The sequence below is a fragment of the Diabrotica virgifera genome, chromosome 10 (assembly GCF_917563875.1).
Source record: "Diabrotica virgifera virgifera chromosome 10, PGI_DIABVI_V3a".
Lineage (NCBI taxonomy): Eukaryota > Metazoa > Arthropoda > Insecta > Coleoptera > Chrysomelidae > Diabrotica > Diabrotica virgifera.
In genome coordinates, this window is record NC_065452.1 from 112646618 (window position 1) to 112667493 (window position 20876).

At 32.4% G+C, this 20876-nt stretch overlaps 1 protein-coding gene across 1 annotated transcript in view; it reads left to right on the plus strand.

The window, feature by feature from the left end:
* LOC114339155 (protein ABHD8-like) overlaps positions 1-20876 on the plus strand; it is a 63146-nt gene that overhangs the window by 964 nt on the left and 41306 nt on the right. The window contains exons 3-4 of the mRNA XM_028289786.2: positions 5051-5360; positions 18230-18477. Coding sequence (XP_028145587.1) covers positions 5051-5360; positions 18230-18477 — 558 coding nt within the window. The remainder of the gene's footprint in view (positions 1-5050; positions 5361-18229; positions 18478-20876) is intronic.

Genomic DNA, 20876 nt, shown 5'->3' on the forward strand with positions numbered 1-20876 from the left:
TTTCCTCTATGTTCAGTGAAAACTATAATGCACTATAATATGTTCAAGAAATCAAGACAATGTCAAAAAAAGTTGTCACAAAGTCGCCCCATGGGTGGGGGTTTCTTTGTGACAAGTAAATTTTTCTGCGATATTTATATGGAATTCTAACTGTGGCACAGAGAAACAGCCATACAGACAACATTTTAATATTAAATGGAGGCAACATATTATTATGTTAAACTATAAATTTACTTTGGTAGAAATATCTTCTAAAAATTCTTCTAGGTAAGTCAAAGTTTGCACGCCAAACTAAAATCACCTGTTTTGACGATGATCAAATCAGCTGTGGTATGATGAGCGAAGTTGTACTAAGAACTTTGGCTATTGTCCCCTAGATAACGCACATACATACTCTACTATTGAAATAAAACATTTTAATTTTTCCAGCATTTCTAACGGCTCAGCCAAGTTAATAAGTTTAACTTTAGAGGCTGCTGTCACAAAGTAGCCTCACTTTATTTTATACCATTTTTACAAAAGTATAACGTCATCCTTTACAAAGCATAGGTTGCCTTAAAAAAACAAACCAAAATTAAAATTAAACATAATTAAATTAGTAGCTCAACTGGAAATATTCCAAATAACTCATGGCAAATTAAACTATTACAGTGCTCATAGGCAATTTGTAAAATTCTTGTAATGGGTTCATTTTGACCCTAGTTTGTAGAATGAAATGGAATGTTGAAAATCTCAGTGTTATGAGTTCTTCTTCTAGTAGTAACATTAAAACTTAGTAACTCTGGATCTTGAACATATCCATTTATAATCGTAAAAAGGAAACATAAATCATAAATCTGCTTCAAACATAAATGATGTAGTGACCAGATATTAAGTATTGAAAGTATGTCATCATAGGTGTATTGCTTTCTAATGAAACCAATTTTGTAAGCACATACCCTCAAGAATTTATTCGGAACTCTCTCGATACTGTAGATGTCACTATTATGAAGGAGACCAAATGAGAGAACCATTTTCCAAATCTTTAATATTATTACGTGCCTCTAAACATACATTATTTATACAATAATAATAATTTACAAACTCCCTTGATCTACCAAAAGTAATTTAAAACTTTTTTTTATATTCAAGTACAGTAGAACCCCGATTATCCGTGTGTGGATTATCCGGGCTGTGGATAATCCGTGCTATGATTTTGTATTACTTAAATTGCATTTTTGAGGTTTTATCAAAATAGTGTCACTGTAAATCACTCAACGGAAACTCTATACTTGGAGAGGGAGCCTCATAATGAAATATTTATTTGTTCTGTTGTCTTTTTATGGTAGGTATATATGTATGGATATACGTACATATGTATTATAATAAGAAATAAATGTTTGGATTATCCATGCTTTTCAATTATCCGTGCCAATGTCCGGTCCCAAGGAGCATGGATAATCGGGGTTCTACGTTATAGTATATTTAACTCACACAAACTAGCTGTTTTTAAGATCATTTTGTAACAAACAGGCATCAACTAGTTTATTACCTATCTGAAATATTTTAAGGTCATCATCAAACATTAGAAATTTATTACTTTTACTGACTGAGGATATATCGTTAACAAATTAGACGCTCAGAGCAACAGTGGCCTAACCCCAAAAACGAAGATTTGAGATAAATGCAATCTTTGCATTCAATTTCCATTGTGCTTATGGGATGGTGCTACAAATTATGTAGCACCATTTAGCCAAATATAGGGGTAGGTTGTGTTAATTGGAAGATTTAATGTTGCTGCTTTTATTGATATATTAATCTAAAAATGTTCAATTTGTGTGGTAGGCCACTGTTGCTCTGAGCACCTCAAATATATTAAATAAGAGAGGCCCAATATGAGCTCCCTAAGGTCACAGACACTCACTGAAATAAACAATTTGCATATTTTACATACTGACATCTACCAGATACATAACTACCCATCCACTTAAGTATTTTACCTCCAAATTCATAGCCTTATGCTATTAAGTATTTAGCAATAAGCAGATCATGGTTAACTCCATCGAAGGCTTTAGAGAAGTCTGTGTAGATAGTGTCAATCTGACCCTTTTGTTCAATTGAATTGGCAATAAATCAGTATACAATATTAAGTTAGTGCACCTTTAGAAAAGCCATGTTGTTGAACATCGCATTAAATTTTTACAATTCCATGTTAAAAAAATATTTACAAGACACTCAAATAGTTTGACTAATACATATTGGTTACAAAATGCCTGATAATTTTCAATACCATTTTTATTACCAGACTTGAAAATTGGTGTTAAATAACTAGTTTTCCAAAAATCAGGAAAGATACGAGTACATAGTGATAAATTAAATAAGTAGAGGATATGTTTATTGGATATTTATTAGGTGGATAGCATTATTGTAATTCTGTTATTTTTATTTATACAGGGTGTTTCATTGGGAAACGGAAATACTTTAATGGTGAATAGAGGTCACCGAGCCGGTTCTAGATATAGTACATTTTTTGCCCTACCGACTTTTATAACCGAGTTACAGGGTGTTTTATCGATTTTGCCCATTTTTCCCAAGCCATAACTTTAGAACCACCCTGTATATTGTTTTGATATTTGGTACACATATGTCTCATTCAAAACCCAAACAACCGACATACTAACCATAAGAAAAATCCCAGGTCCGGATTAACAAAAAATTATAAAGTAATTGTGACCTTGAAACAACACCCTGTATATTGAAATTTTGAAAATTTGTTTGTGTATTTTAAAAGAGCATAAAAAACTGCGTTAAAAGGTGCATGTCAAATTTTTGCGCAGATAATTTAATTACAGCAATTTTGAAATCATATTGATTAATTCTGTCAAAGTCACAAGAAGCTACCAGAAAAATGAAGAACAATCCCAATGTACTTAGAAAATCGATTCAAAATATTTTAAAACGAGCAAGGAAATGCATCGAACAAAATGGCGGACATTTTGAGCAACTGTTATAGTTCAAATATTTTTAATTTATATTAAATTGTTGAATTGTAACGAATTTCTGTTTTATTAAATATAACAGTTTTTTAAATTCTTTACTAAATCATTAAAATATCCCAATTCTCGCAATTCTAATTTTTAACCTTTCGTTACTCGCGCCAACTTTTTGTGATCGGATACTCGCGCACGGTGCAGGAGACCGGGTCCAAAAATATGGGTCAGCAGTGTTTTAAAATTATTTTTTTTTGCAAAATTGTGTACGATTAAATTATTTAATGAATATATGATCATATAATTTTGTAGATATGCGTTTGTGTTCACATTATATTACTTTAATCAAAAATTTAATAATTTTCATTGTTATCCATTTATATGTATATACAAAAACTTTGGAAGTGAAAAAAAAATTGAATATGGTTAAATTTGTTTACTAAGAACTTTAGATCTTAATTCAATACACAAAAAAATTAAAAATAAAGAGTAATTGTAGTAACAAAAAAAGTTATAAAAATTAATTAACGTTTTTAAAACATGAAATACACAATGGTGTCACATTCATTGGAACAATGGTGTTCCAAACACAGATATTTTGAGCATATTTGGCAGTAAAACTTTGTTTTTCTATTTTTCTTCCAATCACAAACAGCACAGCGATCTGAAGTTCCTGGTGTTACGACTGGTACTTGTTCTGTTGGTAAACCACATATCTCCCTAAACCTCATTCTGATGGTTCTGGGTAAGTTATATATTTATATTTATATATATAAACATAAATAAACTAATCTATAAACATTGAAAATAAGGAAAAGATCTTAAATTACCTTACTAATTAAAAATATCGATGTGTGATCCAAACACAAAAATTGGTGCACAAATACTCGCACACGGTGTACGGGACCGTGTTGCGTAATAACAAAAGGACAGTACTATTTTTTAAACTGCGAACTGACTTTACCCACAGTTGATTGACCACTGAAGAAGTATACGAAGTAGCCATTCAAAATCCCCACTACAAGCAGAGTTACAGGAATTTATTTACAGGCCCGGTCTCCCACACCGTGTGCGAGTAACGGAGGGTTAATGATGTGCATATAGCTACAAATCCAGAGAATATATGAAGCCAGCGTAGTAAGTAAGTATTAAGTATTTCTAAAATAAATATTGATTCATTAACGTTAAATTATTTTTAAAAGTTAACAATACCTGGTTTTTAATCTCAGAGTTCTTTAAAATTTCAATATAATTTCAAATTGATGTCATTAAATCAACGGCGAAAACATAAAAATAAGCCTTTAACCACAGTTTTTCATTCTCTTTTAAAATGCGCAGACAAATTTTTAAAATTTCAATATACATGGTGTTGGTTCAAGGTCACAATTACTTTGTATTTTTTTCTTAATCCGGACCTGGATTTTTCTTGTCATTAGTAATTATGTCGTTCCAATGTGGTAAATAAGTATTGATTATTTTCAAAATGAGTATTTATTCATTAACTTTAATAATTTATAACTAAAAGTTAATAATATCTGCTTTTTAATGTCAAAGTTTTTAAAAAATTCAATATAATTTCAAAATTAAAGTCATAAAATTGTCTGGCCGAAAAATTGAAGCGAACTATTAAACTTACTTTTTTGTGCTCTTTTCAAAAATATGCAAACAGATTTTCAAAATTTCAATATACAGGGTGTTGTTTTAAGGTCACAATTACTTTATAATTTTTTGTTAATCCGGACCTGGATTTTTCTTATGGTTAGTATGTCGGTCGTTTGAGTTTTGAATGAGACATATGTGTACCTAATATAAAAAAATATACAGGGTGGTTCTTAAGTTATGGCTTAGAAAAGAAATGGGCAAAATCGATAAAACACCCTGTAACTCGGTCATAAAAGTCGGTAGGGCAAAAAATGTACTATATCTAGAACCGGCTCGGTGAACTCTATTCACCATTAAAGTATTTCCGTTTCCCAATGAAACACCCTGTATATAGAGATATGAGGTAAAAACATAATTTTTATACCTTATATTCTAACCTAATGACTCATCCAGTATCACAAGCATTCATATTGTTATAGAATTCCCAGTATAGAATTGCCACCTACAAAAATTAAAAACATAGCAACATTTGTGGAACGTCTTATACAAGATACATTTTTTGAAGCCTGTCATGAATATTACATGTTAAGAACAAAAGATCACCAACCAACAAATAGTGATAATGGGAAAGTAAATTTGGGATATGAAATTACTGATGAAGATAATGTTGTCATAACACTTAGGCGAAAATTAAATGATGCTTCCAAAAATGATTTTGCAGCTAACAAGACTGAATTACGAAATAGTTTTTGTGTGCGCAAAACATGTGTTCATAAAAAAGCTTTACAGGTAAGTTAATTCTCAATTAACAAGAAGTCCCAGAATCATGTCCCAGTTAGATATCCCATAGTCATTATACAACAATACTGGTCTATGTATTTTATCTATGTATTTGTCCTATTTATTAACTTATATGTTTTATTTTTATACCCGTCATTGTACTTTTAAACCATGGCCCTAGGCCCTAGACATTATGTACGATACTCCCTTCAGAGACAGTTATCTTTGAGACTGTATACTGAAGACTATACTTTGTACCATTTAATTTGGGGACTGCAGTAGTGCGTTTTGAAGTTACTTTCACCAAGAAACGTCCCTGACACTGCTGGGAGAAGGGGTGAGGTTACTTGCCAAGGTTATTTGAACTAACCTCGGCAACCTTCCAATATTAAAGCTCGAACGAATCCATCAGTATCTGGGTCATCTTCCAAGATCTTTTTAGAAGATTCTCACCTCAAAAAAAACTTGTGATGTAAGCTTGTGATTATTTGCCTTGTATTTCTACTTTGTAAACAACTTTACACATTGTAGCCCTTATATCTTATTAGTTTATCAGGTATTTTGAATTCATTCATAGCTTCATATAATTTACTTGGTAGTACTATCATTAGCTGATTTAAAATCTATGAAAAGATTGTCAGGTGTTGATATTGAATTCATTGGTTTTTTCAGTATTTATTTTAGCATAAAAATATGGTCTATTGTTGATTGACCAGTTCTAAAACCCCTTTGAGATTTACCAAGAAGCTCAGATGACCTTAACATGTTTTTTATACTACATTAAGGGGAATTGTTGTCCCTCAGTTTCTATATTCCAATGAATCATCCTTAAGCTTCTCGAACTTCTAAGGAGCATACAGTGACAACGCTCCATCAAGTTCTATTTTGAGCCTTCACTTCATTCCAAGACTTTCCTTGACCTCTTATCTCGTTGATGATGGATCTTATCTAAGTTTGTGCTGGTTGACCCCTTTTTCTTTTTCCTTGGAGATTCCACTCTAGGCAGCCCTTGCAATACTGGGGCTATTTTTTCAGAATGTGTGACCATCCAACCCTACTTTCTGGACTTTATTTCATTTTCTACCCCCTTTTGTTCTGTCAGGTGTAACATATCTTTGTTTCTGATGATGTTAGGCCAGAAAATACAAACAATTCCTAATAAGCATTTATTAACAAAGACCTGCAGTTTGTCTGTAAGGGTTTTTCTCACTTTCCAGGTTTCACACCCGTTGAGTGAATCACATCCCTTTTTATGTAGGGGACAAGCAATTCCAGTACACAGCTCTTCCTCATTCTAGATGCTTATTACTATTTTATATACACTAAGCGTCAAAATTAACGCACCACCTTAAAAATGGGACATTTTTGATGTCTCGTATTTCCTAAATCTGTTGTCCGATTTGAGCGATTTTTTAGTATATTATAGCTTTATTCTTGGATAACGGTCCAAACCTTCAAGTCAATGGATAGCACAAAAAAGAAAAGGCCCCCAGTCCCCAGCACTTCCCAAAGTCTTGATCAAGGCAGCGATCAAACAACAGACGGAAGAGGGGGTGCCAAGAATCCCTGGGCAGGACCCGGCTGCCACAAGATGACAATTTGGCTATGTTCTTACAATATTCGAACTTTGACGGACGACAATAGATTCCCAGAAATAGAAAATGAGCTAAAGGATATAAAATGGGATATCCTGGGTATATGCTAAACCAGAAGAAAAAGTGATGAGTATGTAATACTAAAAAATGGCACACATTTTATGCATAAAGGTGGCGAATACACTGGAGTGGGATTCTTGGTAAAACAAAGCCTCACACAGTGTATCGAAGAATTCAAGCCCATATCAGACAGAGTAGCATACCTTATCATCAGAATTAATAAAAGAACCACTCTGAAAGTGATCCAAGTATACGCCCCAACCAAAAGCCACGATGAAGAAGAAGTAGAAATATTTTATGATGAAATAAGAACAGCTATAGAAACAAATAAAGCAAACTACGAAATACTATTAGGAGATTTTAATGCTAAATTGGGCAAAAAAGAAGAAGATTATGAACATTTAATTGGCAATTATGGCTACGGGCAAAGAAACGATAGAGGAGAAATGCTTCTCAATTTCATGAATGAACATAACATGTACTCAATGAACTCCTTTTTCAATAAAAAACCAAGCAGAAAATGGACATGGATGAGCCCCGATAAAAAGACAAAGAATGAAATAGATTATATATCTTAACGAAAAATAGAAACCTAGTAAAAGACGTATCGGTATTAAATCAGTTTGACCTAGGAAGCGACCATAGACTAATAAGAACAAAACTAGTAATAAACAAAAAACTAGAAAGAAAAAGAATACATGAAAAAAGATACAGACGGACATCTGAAGAAATAACAAATAGTGAATTTAATAAAAAGATAATGCATGCATTAAATCAAGTTAACATGCAGCAGATAAACTCCAATGATATTGATGATTTGAATAACCTTATAACCGAAACAGTGAACAAAAGCATTCTGCAACTGAAAAAACCAAAAACAACACACAATGAATTAGATAAAGAAATATTACAACAAATAGAAAAAAGGAAGATCTTAAATAAATCTAACAAAAAGGGAACCGCAGAATATAGAGAACTTAATAGGCAGATTAGAAAAGGAATCAGAAAACAAAAAAGAAAAGAAGAAAAAAAATTAATAACAACAACTATTGAAAAAAATAAGAGTATGAAATGCCTCAGACCGACACTAGGACGACGTCAGATAATTTCATTAATGGGAAAAGACGAAAATGAAATTACAACTAGAGAAAACATACTGAAAGGAATAGAAGAATTTTACACGGAACTCTACAGAACACATCAACAAGACGATGAAATGAGACCAGCACGGAAATTAATAAAAAATGTTGGATCGGAAATAATGCCAAAAGTAACAATTTCAGAGGTAACTACAGCATTGGGAAACATGAAGAGAAATAAAGCTGCAGGAGAAGATAGTATTACTACAGATATGATATTAGAAGGAGGTAAGGAACTCATTGCAATTGTAACTAAGCTTATAGACAGTTGTTTACACCAGGGCAAAGTCCCTAAGAGCTGGAACAACTCTAATTACACAAGAAAGGTGATAATCGAAAGTTGGAAAACTACAGGCCCATGAGTCTATTGTCACACCTATTTAAAATACTCACCAAAGTCATAACTACCCGACTAACAAGAAAATTAGATGAATACCAACCATATGAACAGGCAGGTTTTAGAAAAGGCTATTCAACTTCCGATCACCTGTTAACCACAAAAATATTAATAGAAAAATGTAACGAATACAAGTTTCCAGTTTTTATAGCATTTGTAGACTACGAAAAAGCTCTCGACACTATAGAACACACGGCCGTAATAAACGCAATGCAAAATTGTAGAATAGACAGCAGATATATTAACTTAATAAAAGAAACTATGAACCAAGCTACAGCTACATACTACCTAAATGAAAATGAATACTCGAACCCTATACCATTAAACAGGGGAGTCAAACAGGGAGACACTCTATCACCCAAACTGTTCACCTTAGTTTTGGAGGACGTTTTTAAAAATCTAAATTGGAAATATAAGGGAATAAACATCAATGGCCGCTATCTCAGTAATCTACGATTTGCGGATGACATAATCCTGATAGCTACTGACCTACAAGAACTGCAAACCGTGCTTTCAGAACTACACACAGAATCTTCTAAAATAGGACTGAAAATGAATTTAAACAAAACAAAAGTCATGCACTCCGAAGAAACGATGACAATAATAAACAACAAAGTTATAGAAAAAGTTGAAGAATATATATACTTAGGACAAAAAATAATACTAAATAGGGAAATTCAAACGGAAGAAATGAAAAGAAGAAGAAAGTTAGCATGGGCAGCATTCGGCAAACTGAACTATATACTCAGAAATCAGCAAATTCAACTACATCTTAGATCTAAAGTCTTTGATGCATGCATTATTCCGATATTAACATATGGGGCACAAACATGGACAATCACAAAAAATAATATGAACATACTCAGAGTCACTCAACACGCGATGGAAAGAGCAATGCTTGGCATATCACTTAAGGACAGAAAAACAAACACATGGATAAGACAGAAAACCAAAGTCACCGATGTGGTACAAAAATCACTAAAATTGAAATGGGAATACGCTGGACATGTAGCTAGGAGCGATCTTAACAAATGGCACAGAACAATTCTAACCTGGAGACCATACGAACACAAAAGACCCAGAGGCAGACCTCCTATGAGATGGACAGATGATCTGAAACGAACTGCCGGGAAAAATCGGCTACAAGTAGCGTACAACAAAAAACAATGGAAAGGAAGACTTGAAGAGGCTTATGTTCAGATGTGGACGTGAATGGCTAGACGAAGAAGAAGAAGAAGCTTTATTCTTCAAGAATATCGACGTAATAATATTATTGCTAAACAGGTAAGTGTCATTGTATACCGGGTGTAACAATGATAGTGTGTTTTTTCCTCAAAGTTTGGAACACCCTGTGGAATATTCTAGCGTATATAAAATATTGAAATTAAAACTCAGCTGTAGTCTTAGACTTTCTTAACATTTTGCTTTTCGACTCATTCGCTTATGTGGGATAATAGAAAAGTAAGGTACTTTGTTGTAAACAACTAGCCATGTTATTTATCAATACAGGGTGTTTCTAAATAAGTGCGACAAACTTTAAGGGGTAATTCTGCATGAAAAAATAATGACCATTTGCTTTATAAACATATGTCCGCAAATGCTTCGTTTCCGAGATACGGGGTGTTGAATTTTTTCTTACAAACTGACGATTTATTCATTGCTCTAAAACCGATTGAGATATGCAATTGAAATTTAGTAGGTTTTAAGAAGTAGTTATTGCGCATATTTTGACGTAAAATTAAGAATTTTATATTCACCATTGGCGTGCATACGGGTCATATTACCCGTATGTACGCCAATGGTGAATATAAAATTCTTAATTGTATGTCAAAAAATGCGCAATAACTACCTCTTAAAACCTATCAAATTTCATTTGCATATCTCAACTAGTCTTAGAGCAATAAATAAATCGTCAGTTTGTAAGAAAAAATTCAACATCCCGTATCTCGGAAACAAAGCATTTGCGGACATATAATATGTTTATAAAGCAAACGGTCATTATTTTTCATGCAGAATTACCCCTTAAAGTTTGTCGTACTTACTTAGAAACACCATGTATTGATGAATAGCATTGCTAGTTGTTTAAGTACCTAACTTTTTTAATATCCAACATAAGCGAATGAATCAAAAAGCAAAATGTTAAGAATGCCTAAGGCTACAGTTGAGTTTTAATTTCAATATTTTATATACGCTAGAATATTCCACAGGGTGTTCCAAACTTTGAGGAAAAAACGCACTATCATTGTTACACCCGGTATACAATGACACTTATCTGTTTAGCAACAATATTACTACATCGATTTTTTTGAAGAATAAAGCCATAACATATTAAAAAAATCACTAAAATCGGACAACAGGTTTAGGAAATACAAGACATCAAAAATGCAAATTCTTAAGGTGGTGCGTTAATTTTGATGCTTAGTGTATTTGATTGCTAAGATTGTCACCTTCACATTTAATAAGATAAAGGGGCATATCATCCTGAGAATTTATTTATTTTTTTGTGTTTTATTGCATCCGTTACTCCTTGAATTGAAGGAGGTCCTAATGGTGTATTGTTTCTTGCTCCTGAAGGTGATGGATTTTGATCTTCTACTTTGGTGAAAAGTAGTTCCTATAGTGTTCCAATTATATATCCAATACATCTTGTGTATTGAATATATGTTCCTCCTTATCGTTACTACATATTCTCAGTCTTTGTTTTCTTTCTTTATTCTGGCTTTTATAGAATTTTGTGGTTTGATTATGCGTTTTAATGTCCTTAATTCGTCCAATAGCTTCCATCCACTTACTTATACTTACTTATACATCCACTTATACTTACAAATACAGTAGTCTCTCTCTATAACGAACACTGTTATTACGAGGTTTCGCTTATAACGAGGTGCACTAGATGTTCCATGAAATTCCTATTGAACTGTAATACCTCTATAACGAGGCATATTTGGTTATAAAGAGGAAAAATGAAATCGAAGAATACGTTTCTTCACATGTTTTTAGCGCATTTATGGCTATAAATAAATACCCCAACTACTTGTATACAGAAATCTCCAACATCTGTGTGGTTATCGAGGCCAGTGCTGTAATAAAATTCACCGCCTATGTTTATTAACTTCTTCCTGTTCTATTTATCTATAGACCGATATTGAATATTGTAGGAAATTTACAATTTATGATGGCGAAACCTTATTGTTAAGGAAACAATATTTAACATCGTATGTTGTATGACAATAGGAAGTTAATGTTTTAGAAAACTATATCTTCATATGTATGCACAATATTATTGTTGTTTGATATAGTGAGATCCGCTTATAACGAGGTAATTAGTCTTTCAGTTCTCGTTATAGGGGGAGTCTACTGTAATATAAATGTCAATCTCAGTCAGATATGTGTTTCAAACTTGTGATGTAAGCATGTGATTGTTCTCTGTGCATTTCTACTTAGCAAACAACTTTATGCATTGTAGCCCTTACATACATACCAGTTATTTAAGTGTCAAAGCCCTTTCAAAAGAGATCTATGGAGGAGTATCATTGAGCCACAAGCCATACATTTCCCCCATATGCCGATCAGATAGCAGAGTATTCCAGTCTAAGCTTTAGATTTATACAGGCTGTCCCAGACTAATTTAGCCACGCTACATCTCTTAAACGAATAGAGATTTTCGAATGGGACAAAAAGTGATCTATTCTACTTGTAATACACTTTAATATGGCGTAGAAAAAATCATCCCCTAAATATTCATCCCTTGGTTACAACCCCTAACTTTAATTTTTTTAATAGCACCCTGTATATTTTTTGATAGTTTTGGATGTGGTCTTCTATAGTCTATTCAACAGATTAATTAAAAATAAAATCGGTTAGTAAATAGTCAAAAAATCATTTTTTTTTTTATTTTTGTTAATTAAGGGCCGGTTGTTCGAACGCTAATCAAAAATGATCATTATCAAATATTTAATTACTGTCACCAACTGTCAATGTCAACTTTGTTTGGGTTGCTGAAAACATAATTATGGATTACAATTATGAAATTAATTAATCAATTATGTTTTCAGCAACCCAATAAAAGTTGACATTGACAGTTGGTGACAGTAATTAAATATTTGATAGTGATCATTGTTGATCAGCGTTCGAACAACCGGCCCTAAGTGTCCCAGACTAATTTATCCAGGCTATATTTCTTAACAAAATAGAGATTTTTAAAGGGGCAAAAACTGATCTATTCCATTTTAATATTAAACTATTTCCACTTTAATATGGCGAAGTAAAAATCATCCCCTAAATATTCATCCCTTAGTTACAACCCCTAACTTAAATTGTTGTAATAGCACCCTGTATATTTTTTTATTGTTTTGGTTGGAGTCTTCTATCGTCTATTCAACAGATTTTTTAGAAATAAAATTGGTTTGTAAGTAATCAAGAAAATATCAATTTATTTTTGTCAATTATGTGTCCCGTGTCCCATACTAATATTTCTAGGCTAAATCTCTTAAACGAATAGAGATTTTCGAATGAGCCAAAAACTGATCTATTTCATTTGTAATACACCTTAATATGTTGCAGAAAAAAATCATTCCCTAAATATTCATCCCTTAGTTACAACCCCTGATTTTAATTTTTTTAATAGCACCCGTACATTTTTTTATAGTTTTGGATGTGGTCTTCTGTCGTCTATTCAACAGATTGTTTAAAAATAAAATAGGTTTGTAAGGAATCAAGAAGATATCAGTTTATTTTTTATTTTTGTTAAATTAATCAAGATAGCCTTAAAAATAAAATAGAAAAGAAATATGCTTTATTGTCACTGAAATTAGATAAATCGTCAATATTACAAAATAAAACAATGAAAGTTAAACAAAAACAATGTATTGCAAACTTTAAATAAATTTCAGATTGAACATAATACTCGTACAAATAAAATACAACCTTAGGAACAATAAAACTTAAACGAACAATAAAAATAAATGCTATAAAAATTACATGAAAAATATAAAACAAAACACCAAGTAACTAACTAATATTATTTACATTAAATGTTCGAATTGTAACCCACCTGCTGCAACACACATTTCTAATCGTTCCAGAAGATTTCTGGTACATGTGGATCGAATCATTTCGGGAGTAATTTGGCGACATGCTTGTCTTATGTTTTGTTTTAATTCCTCTACATTTTGCGGTTTTGATTGATAAATATCCTTTATCGCTCCCCAAAAGAAAGAGTCAAGAGGTGACAAATCAGGTGAACGTGCCGCCCACATACTTTCTGGAGAGTTGTTTGCTATCCAGTGGTTATCAAAACGGTTTTGTAGGTGGTCGCTAACGATTCTCGCATTATGTGAAGGAGCTCCGTCTTGTTGCCACCACATTTCTTAACGCTCATGAAGAGGAATATCTTTTAGCAAATCGGGAAGAATGTTTTCTATAACGTCTAAATATCGAACACCTGTTAGAGTGCCGTTAAAAAGGTAAGGACCTATAACACGGCCATTAAATAAACCGCACCACACATTTATACCCCAAATTTTCTGAAATCGTGTTTCCATCATCCAATGTGGGTTCACGGGAGACCAATAATTGGAATTGTGACGGTTGACAACACCATTATTGTGAAATCTAGCCTCATCGCTCCACAATATTTTTATAAAAAAAGTGGATCATCATTGATTTTTAACATCATTTTTGCAATAAAATCAAACCTGGTCATCACCAGGCTCTAATTCTTGAACTAGGTGCACTTTAAAAGGATGGTACTTAAAATCTTTGAGAATTCTATGCACAGAACTTCTTGAAATGACACATTCATTGGCGAGGGTTCTAAAAGACACCTTGGGATTAAAATTAACATATGCTAGTACATTAATAAGGTTTTGGTTACATCTTACTGTGAGTTCAATTGTACCTCGTTTATTATTTGGAAAATGTCCTTGTCTAAGTGAGCGTTCCAAATTCTTAAATGTTTCTTCACTTGGAATGTTTCGATTTAAAAACCTTTCTTGATATAATTATCCAGAAAACCACATCCAAAACTATAAAAAAATGTACGAGGTTTAAAGTTAGGGGTTGTAACTAAAGGATGAATATTTAGGGAATGATTTTTTTTCTGCGCCATGTTAAGGTGTATTAAAACAGTTTTTGCCTCATTCGAAAATCTCTATTCGTTTAAGAGATATATCCTGGAAAAATTAGTCTGGGACACATAATTGACAAAAATAAAAAATAAACTGATATTTTCTTGATTACTTACAAACCGATTTTGTTTCTAAAAGATCTGTTAGATAGACGATAGAAGACCTCAACCTAAACTATAAAAAAATGTACAGACCCTGGATGGGTCTTTGCCTGTTTGGCTATGTCCTTCCATTCAGATCTCTTTTATGCCCTTCTCCTCCATTATCTTATATTCATGGTTTTCAGTTCATCTTCCACTTCATCCAACCATCCCGTTCTGATCCTTCCTTTTTCTCGTCTTCTATCAGCTTTCACTGTAATATTTTCTTTGCTGTTGTGCATTTTCTTGTCTCTACGGACTTTGAATTTTCACAAATCTTACATTTGTGAGATATCATACCGTCCATTCAATTCATTAACCTCGTTTCTCCCGATTCTCCATGTGATGTCTTCCTCTTCCACCAGGCCATATACTTTTCTCAGTATCTTTCTCTCGATAGTTCTGAGTTGGGCTTCATCTTTTTGTGTCATTACCCAGGTTTCACAATCATAGGTTACTACGGGTCTAATCAATGTTCTGTAGATAGTTATTTTTGTTGGTTAGATATGCTGATGATGATAGCATTAATTTTGCTACTTCAGGAATTCTTCTGATTGATTTCTGTGCCAGATATGTGAAGGCATCCACACGTTCAATAGTAGAGTCGTCTAACTTTAAAAACTTTAAAAAGGGTAAACCCTGTAGTTGGCTGTATACCTTCGATAAAACAACGTGGAATGAAGTAAACACTTCTGTTGTATACAGGTATATGAATTTATTAAAATTCTTAAAATTTATCCACAAGGGAGTGGAAGTACAAAACGTTTTCGGTCAAACTGACTATCATCAGTGTAAACGTCCAGTGTACAAGTAATTGTAACTAGCCACTTCAATAGGTGTAAAACCTCTAAATAACATTATTGCTACATTATATCGCCGGTACCTATGATTAATGTGATTCTTAATACACTTCCAGTGAAAATAATAATTCTTTGATGAGTGTTGGCGATACAATTTGTTTTTATATGCGTGTCCGCGAAGATTATAACTCCCAAAATATTTATAACGAAAATATTTAGTTCCTAATAGATGTCGGCGAAAACAATTATTTCCCTTTCTGTTTCTGTTTCTGCCGACGAAAACAATTATTTCTGAGAACTTTTTAGTAATTATAATTTTCGTGGACCCACAAACAGAAATGTTTTTTGCTGATACTCCTCAAAAAATAAATTTTACCGCTAACACTTTATTAGGTATTATAATTGTCACAATCATATAATCGAAAATAATATTTTTCGCGGCGTTCATTGAAAGTTCTACTCTTAACGGCATTTTTCGGAGTCACACTTTTCGTAGGCGGCGGCGATATTCTATATAGTAGTCGACATTAAGTCGATGTCTTAAGATTATGAATATCACATGTGGAATGTGGATGTATGTCATCCTTGCTCGGAAATTGCACAAGGTTGTTGTGATCAGGTGAGAGGTTTACAACCAACTCAGTTACAACCTGATCACAACAACCTTGTGCAATTTTCGAGCAAGGATGACATACATCCACATGTGATATTCATAATCTTAAGACATCGACTTAACGTCGACTACTATATAGCATATACTGCAGCAATAATGTTAGTTGGAGGTTTTTACACCTATTGAAGTGGCTAGTTACAATTACTTGTACACTGGACGTTTACACTGATGATGGTCAGTTTGACCGAAAACGTTTTGTACTTCCACTCCCTTGTGGATAAATTTTAAGAATTTTAATAAATTCATATACCTATATACAACAGAAGTGTTTACTTCATTTCACATTGCTATATTAAACTGCTCGTGAAAAGTTAGGGATATAGAAAATTCTGCTGATTTTCATAGTTGATTTTTTCGCGAACAGACGGATTCCGCTATTTTTTTTTTTATTTTAGCCTTTTCTTTAATATTTACACAGTTGTGCAAAGGTTTACTCAAACTTATTTTTTGTACTTATACCGGGTGGAAGAAAAAATTTGTTTTTCTTGTGTTAAGTTTGAGACACCCTGTAGGGAGAACGAGGTACAAATGTGAGTATACATCAGAATAATATTGTAGTCTTATGTTTTGTGAACATGATGTTGTTTGAATGTCCGTGATATCTTTAGAAACAAAAAAAAGACGGTTTTGTAATTTAACATGTGTTTTAACCGAAACAAAAGTTTGAGACACCTTGTAGGGAGAAAAAGGCACAAAGGTGAGTATACTCCGATATTATGTTGTAGTCTCATATTTTTTGAATATTTTATTTTTTTAATTTCTCTGATATCTTCTCTAATAACAAAGAAACTAGACGGTATTACTCTTTAATATGTTTTTCTATGTTTCACATGTGTGATGTGACGCATGTCGTCAGTTAAAACACATATTAAAGAGTAATATCGTCTAGTTTCATTGTTATTAAAGATATCAGAGAAATTAAAAAAATAAAATATTCACAAAATATGAGACTACAACAAAATATCGAGGCATACTCAACTTTGTGCCTTTTTCTTCCTACAAGGTGTCACAAACTTTTGTTTCGGTTAAAACACATGTTAAATTACAAAACCGTCTATTTTTTTATTTCTAAAGATGTCAGGGACATTCAAAAAACAAAATGTTCACAAAACATAAGACTACAATACTATTTCGATATATACTCCCATTTGTACCTCGTCCTCCCTACTGGGCGTCTCAAACTTAACATAAGAAAAACATTTCTTTTCTTCCACCCGGTATAAGTACAAAAAAAAGTTTGAGTAAACCTTTGCATAACTGTGTAAATACTAAAGAAAAGTCTAAAATAATAAAAAAAATTAGCGGAATCCGTTAATCTGTTCACGAAAAAATCTACTATAAAAATTCAGCAGAATTTTCTATATCCCTAACTTTTGACGAGCAGTTTATTCTCATTGTCAGGAGTTCTTTTGATGGTCATGTACTTAGTTTTTGTTTCGTTTCTTTTAAGCCCTCTTTTCCATGCTTCAGGATCAATTTCTTTGAACGCTTCCATTAGTTGTTGGTTTCTCCTACTAATGATAGTTACATCGTCTGCATGTGCAGTAATGTATACTGTTTTGGTATTTATATGGCCCATGGTTTTTCTAATGACTGCCTTAAGAACTAGGTTGAATAGCATGTTTGATAGTGTTCGTCAATGCCTCACTCCCACATTGATGTCAAATAGGGGAGTCAGTTCTCCATTTACTGTAACTGTGGCTTTTTAACTCTGAAACATCATTTTTATGAGGCTGATATTTATATTTTTGAGGTATATCTAGATTAAGAAGGTCTTCTAACATTTTGTCTCTTTTAACGCTATCAAAAGCTTCTTATTTATTACCACACTGTTTTTCTTGTTTTTGTTTTTTTTTATATACTGCATCCTCACTTGAAAAACAGTTGTGGATTGATTTTTTTTATGTAACAGTGCTTTATACTAATATTTCATATTTGTTTGACAGAAACCTTTGGTTATCATGTTTCATGGTATAGGCACATCAGCAGATATCTGGACAATCGTTATTAATGCAATGACCTGTAGAGGGTATGAGGTGGTGGCTCCCGATATGTTGGGACATGGCTTCAGTTCAGCTCCATTAAAGTCTAGCTATTATACATTCAATAATTTATTACTTCAAGCTCTTACTATTTTTGACTATTATATGGCTGACAGCAAAAGGAAATGTATTTTAATTGGGCACTCATATGGGTAAGTAAATAAAAAATATATTACATACAGGGTGGAGCATTAGTGTGACAAAGTCCAATTACTCGTTTGTCGTAAGAGATACAAAAAAAAGTTATTTAGGTAAAAGTTGGGGCACGAATAGGACCATAATCTAAAAATATTTTTAGATATACAGGGTCACCCGTATTGACAGGGTGACACAAACTTATGTTTTTTTAAATGGAACACCCTGCATATTTTTACATTTTTGGATTCTTCTCGATGTCTTCTTTCTCAAAATATAGGATTTTGTAATATTATACGAGTTAGTTTAAAAGATTTAAAAGACGTTTTATTGTTAACTTCGTAGCAATATTAACACCCTGTAGAATTGTAGTGATTTGACATCAAAGTTTCTATTTATGGTCAAACGATTTTTAATAGTCTACTATTGTTAAACATTAATAATATAGCGAAAAATTTAATATTAATGTATAGGGTTGGTCAAAACTCGGAATGAGTATTTTCTGAGTTTTCTTAAATGGAACACCCTGTATTTTAGTATTCTATTGAAATGATATTTTATTTCTTAAGCATTCCCTATACCTAAGTGCTTTAATTTTTGAGTTATTCGTGATAATTTAATGCAAACATTAATTGCAACAAAAATTACGTCAAATTTTATTAGGTGTTTGTGCAAATATTCAATCAAAAATAATTTTTCAAAAAAAAGTAGATATTAATCTAAACTGATCCTTAATTTATTAATATTGGATGAGAAATCCAAATACCTACGTAGTTAAGATTGTTGGTGCGTAAAATATTAATAAAAACATGCAAGATTCCACCTAGTTGGCTATGACAATAAATTGGCTAAAACGTTCTTTGACATTATACTATTTTTATAGTTCCAGTTGCTTTGTTACCATTACTAATATTAATTTTTTAATAAGTAACTGATGTAGTAACTTAATGAGTAACTGACTAAAATGGTTTTTGTGCTAGGAGAGTATAACAAAAATGTGCTACTAGCAATAAGAATTTTTCATCAGCAATTCCCTGATACACGAAAACCAAGAAGAGATACTTTTGAAAGTATACTAAAACGGTTTCAACAGACTGGATACTTAAATTACCAAAAACCTGATCGAATAAAAACTATTGTAAATGAATAAAATTAATTAAATGTAATCCTAAAGTTGGATTTATAGTTTGACGTAGTGTAGACGTAGACGCAACGGAGACGCACTGGAAAAGATCAACACAGAATTTTGTGTACTCGTGTTTATAGATGAACGCAAGCGCCTGACGGAACGTAAGAGAAACGTAACGTAACATAAGAGATGACCAACTTTCATCTTTTACAGTGCGTTTCTTCCGTCTGGCCAATCATAAGGCAGAATTTTGTTCTGTCACTCAAAGTGGACCCGCCCCGCCCCCTCATTCCTTGTGTTGTGTAAAAAGTTGATTGTCAACATATTCGAATTTTGTTAATACAATGGATGTTAAGTTATTAATTTAATAAAAATATATCATAGAGTCATTTCAATATTTCAGATAAATATGAGTTGTTATTAGCCTAATTCGTGGTTATCCACACATATTATACGATAGGTAAATCCAATAAACATTTAAAGACCAGGAAATGGAACAAAATAGTTGGAAATCCCAAGGCATGCGGCACCAAAGAGCATACTTTCGTTTATTTCCTAATCCATGTAACACACAAAACAGATAAATATTATAATAAATAATAGTATAAGTATAAATAAATAAACACAAAGTTTGTTTACTGTTCGTATAATTTATAGGCTATGTTGTTGAATTAGAATTAAGTCATTGTTTACGCATGCGCAAAAATTCCGTTACGTCGATCTATAAATTGACATAATATTTTCTTCCGTCTCCAGTCCGTTTCTTACGTGTACGTTGCGTCTACGTCTACGCTACGTCAAACTATAAATCCAACTTTAGTGTAACTGAGGATCTGCATATTAGGAAGAACGTTCTTATAATCTAACTATCTAGACCTAGACTGTTGAAAGCGTTTTAGTGTACTTTCAAAAGTTTCTCTTCTTGGTTTTCGTCTATCAGGAATTGCTAATGAAAAATTCTTATTGCTAGTTAGCACATTTTTGTTATACTCTCCTTGCACAAAAACCAATTTGATCAGTTACTCATCAGTTACTCATTTGAAAAATTCATATTAGTAATGGTAACAAAGCAACTGGAACTATTAAAAAAGTATAATGTCAACTGTTTTAGCAAATTTATTGTCATAGTCAACTAGGTAGAATCTTGATTATTTTTATTAATATTTTACGCACCAAAAATCTTAACTACGTAGGCATGTGGATATCTCATCCAAAATTAATAAATTAAGGATCACTCTAGATTGGTATCTACTTTTTTTTGAAAAATTATTTTTGATTGAATATATA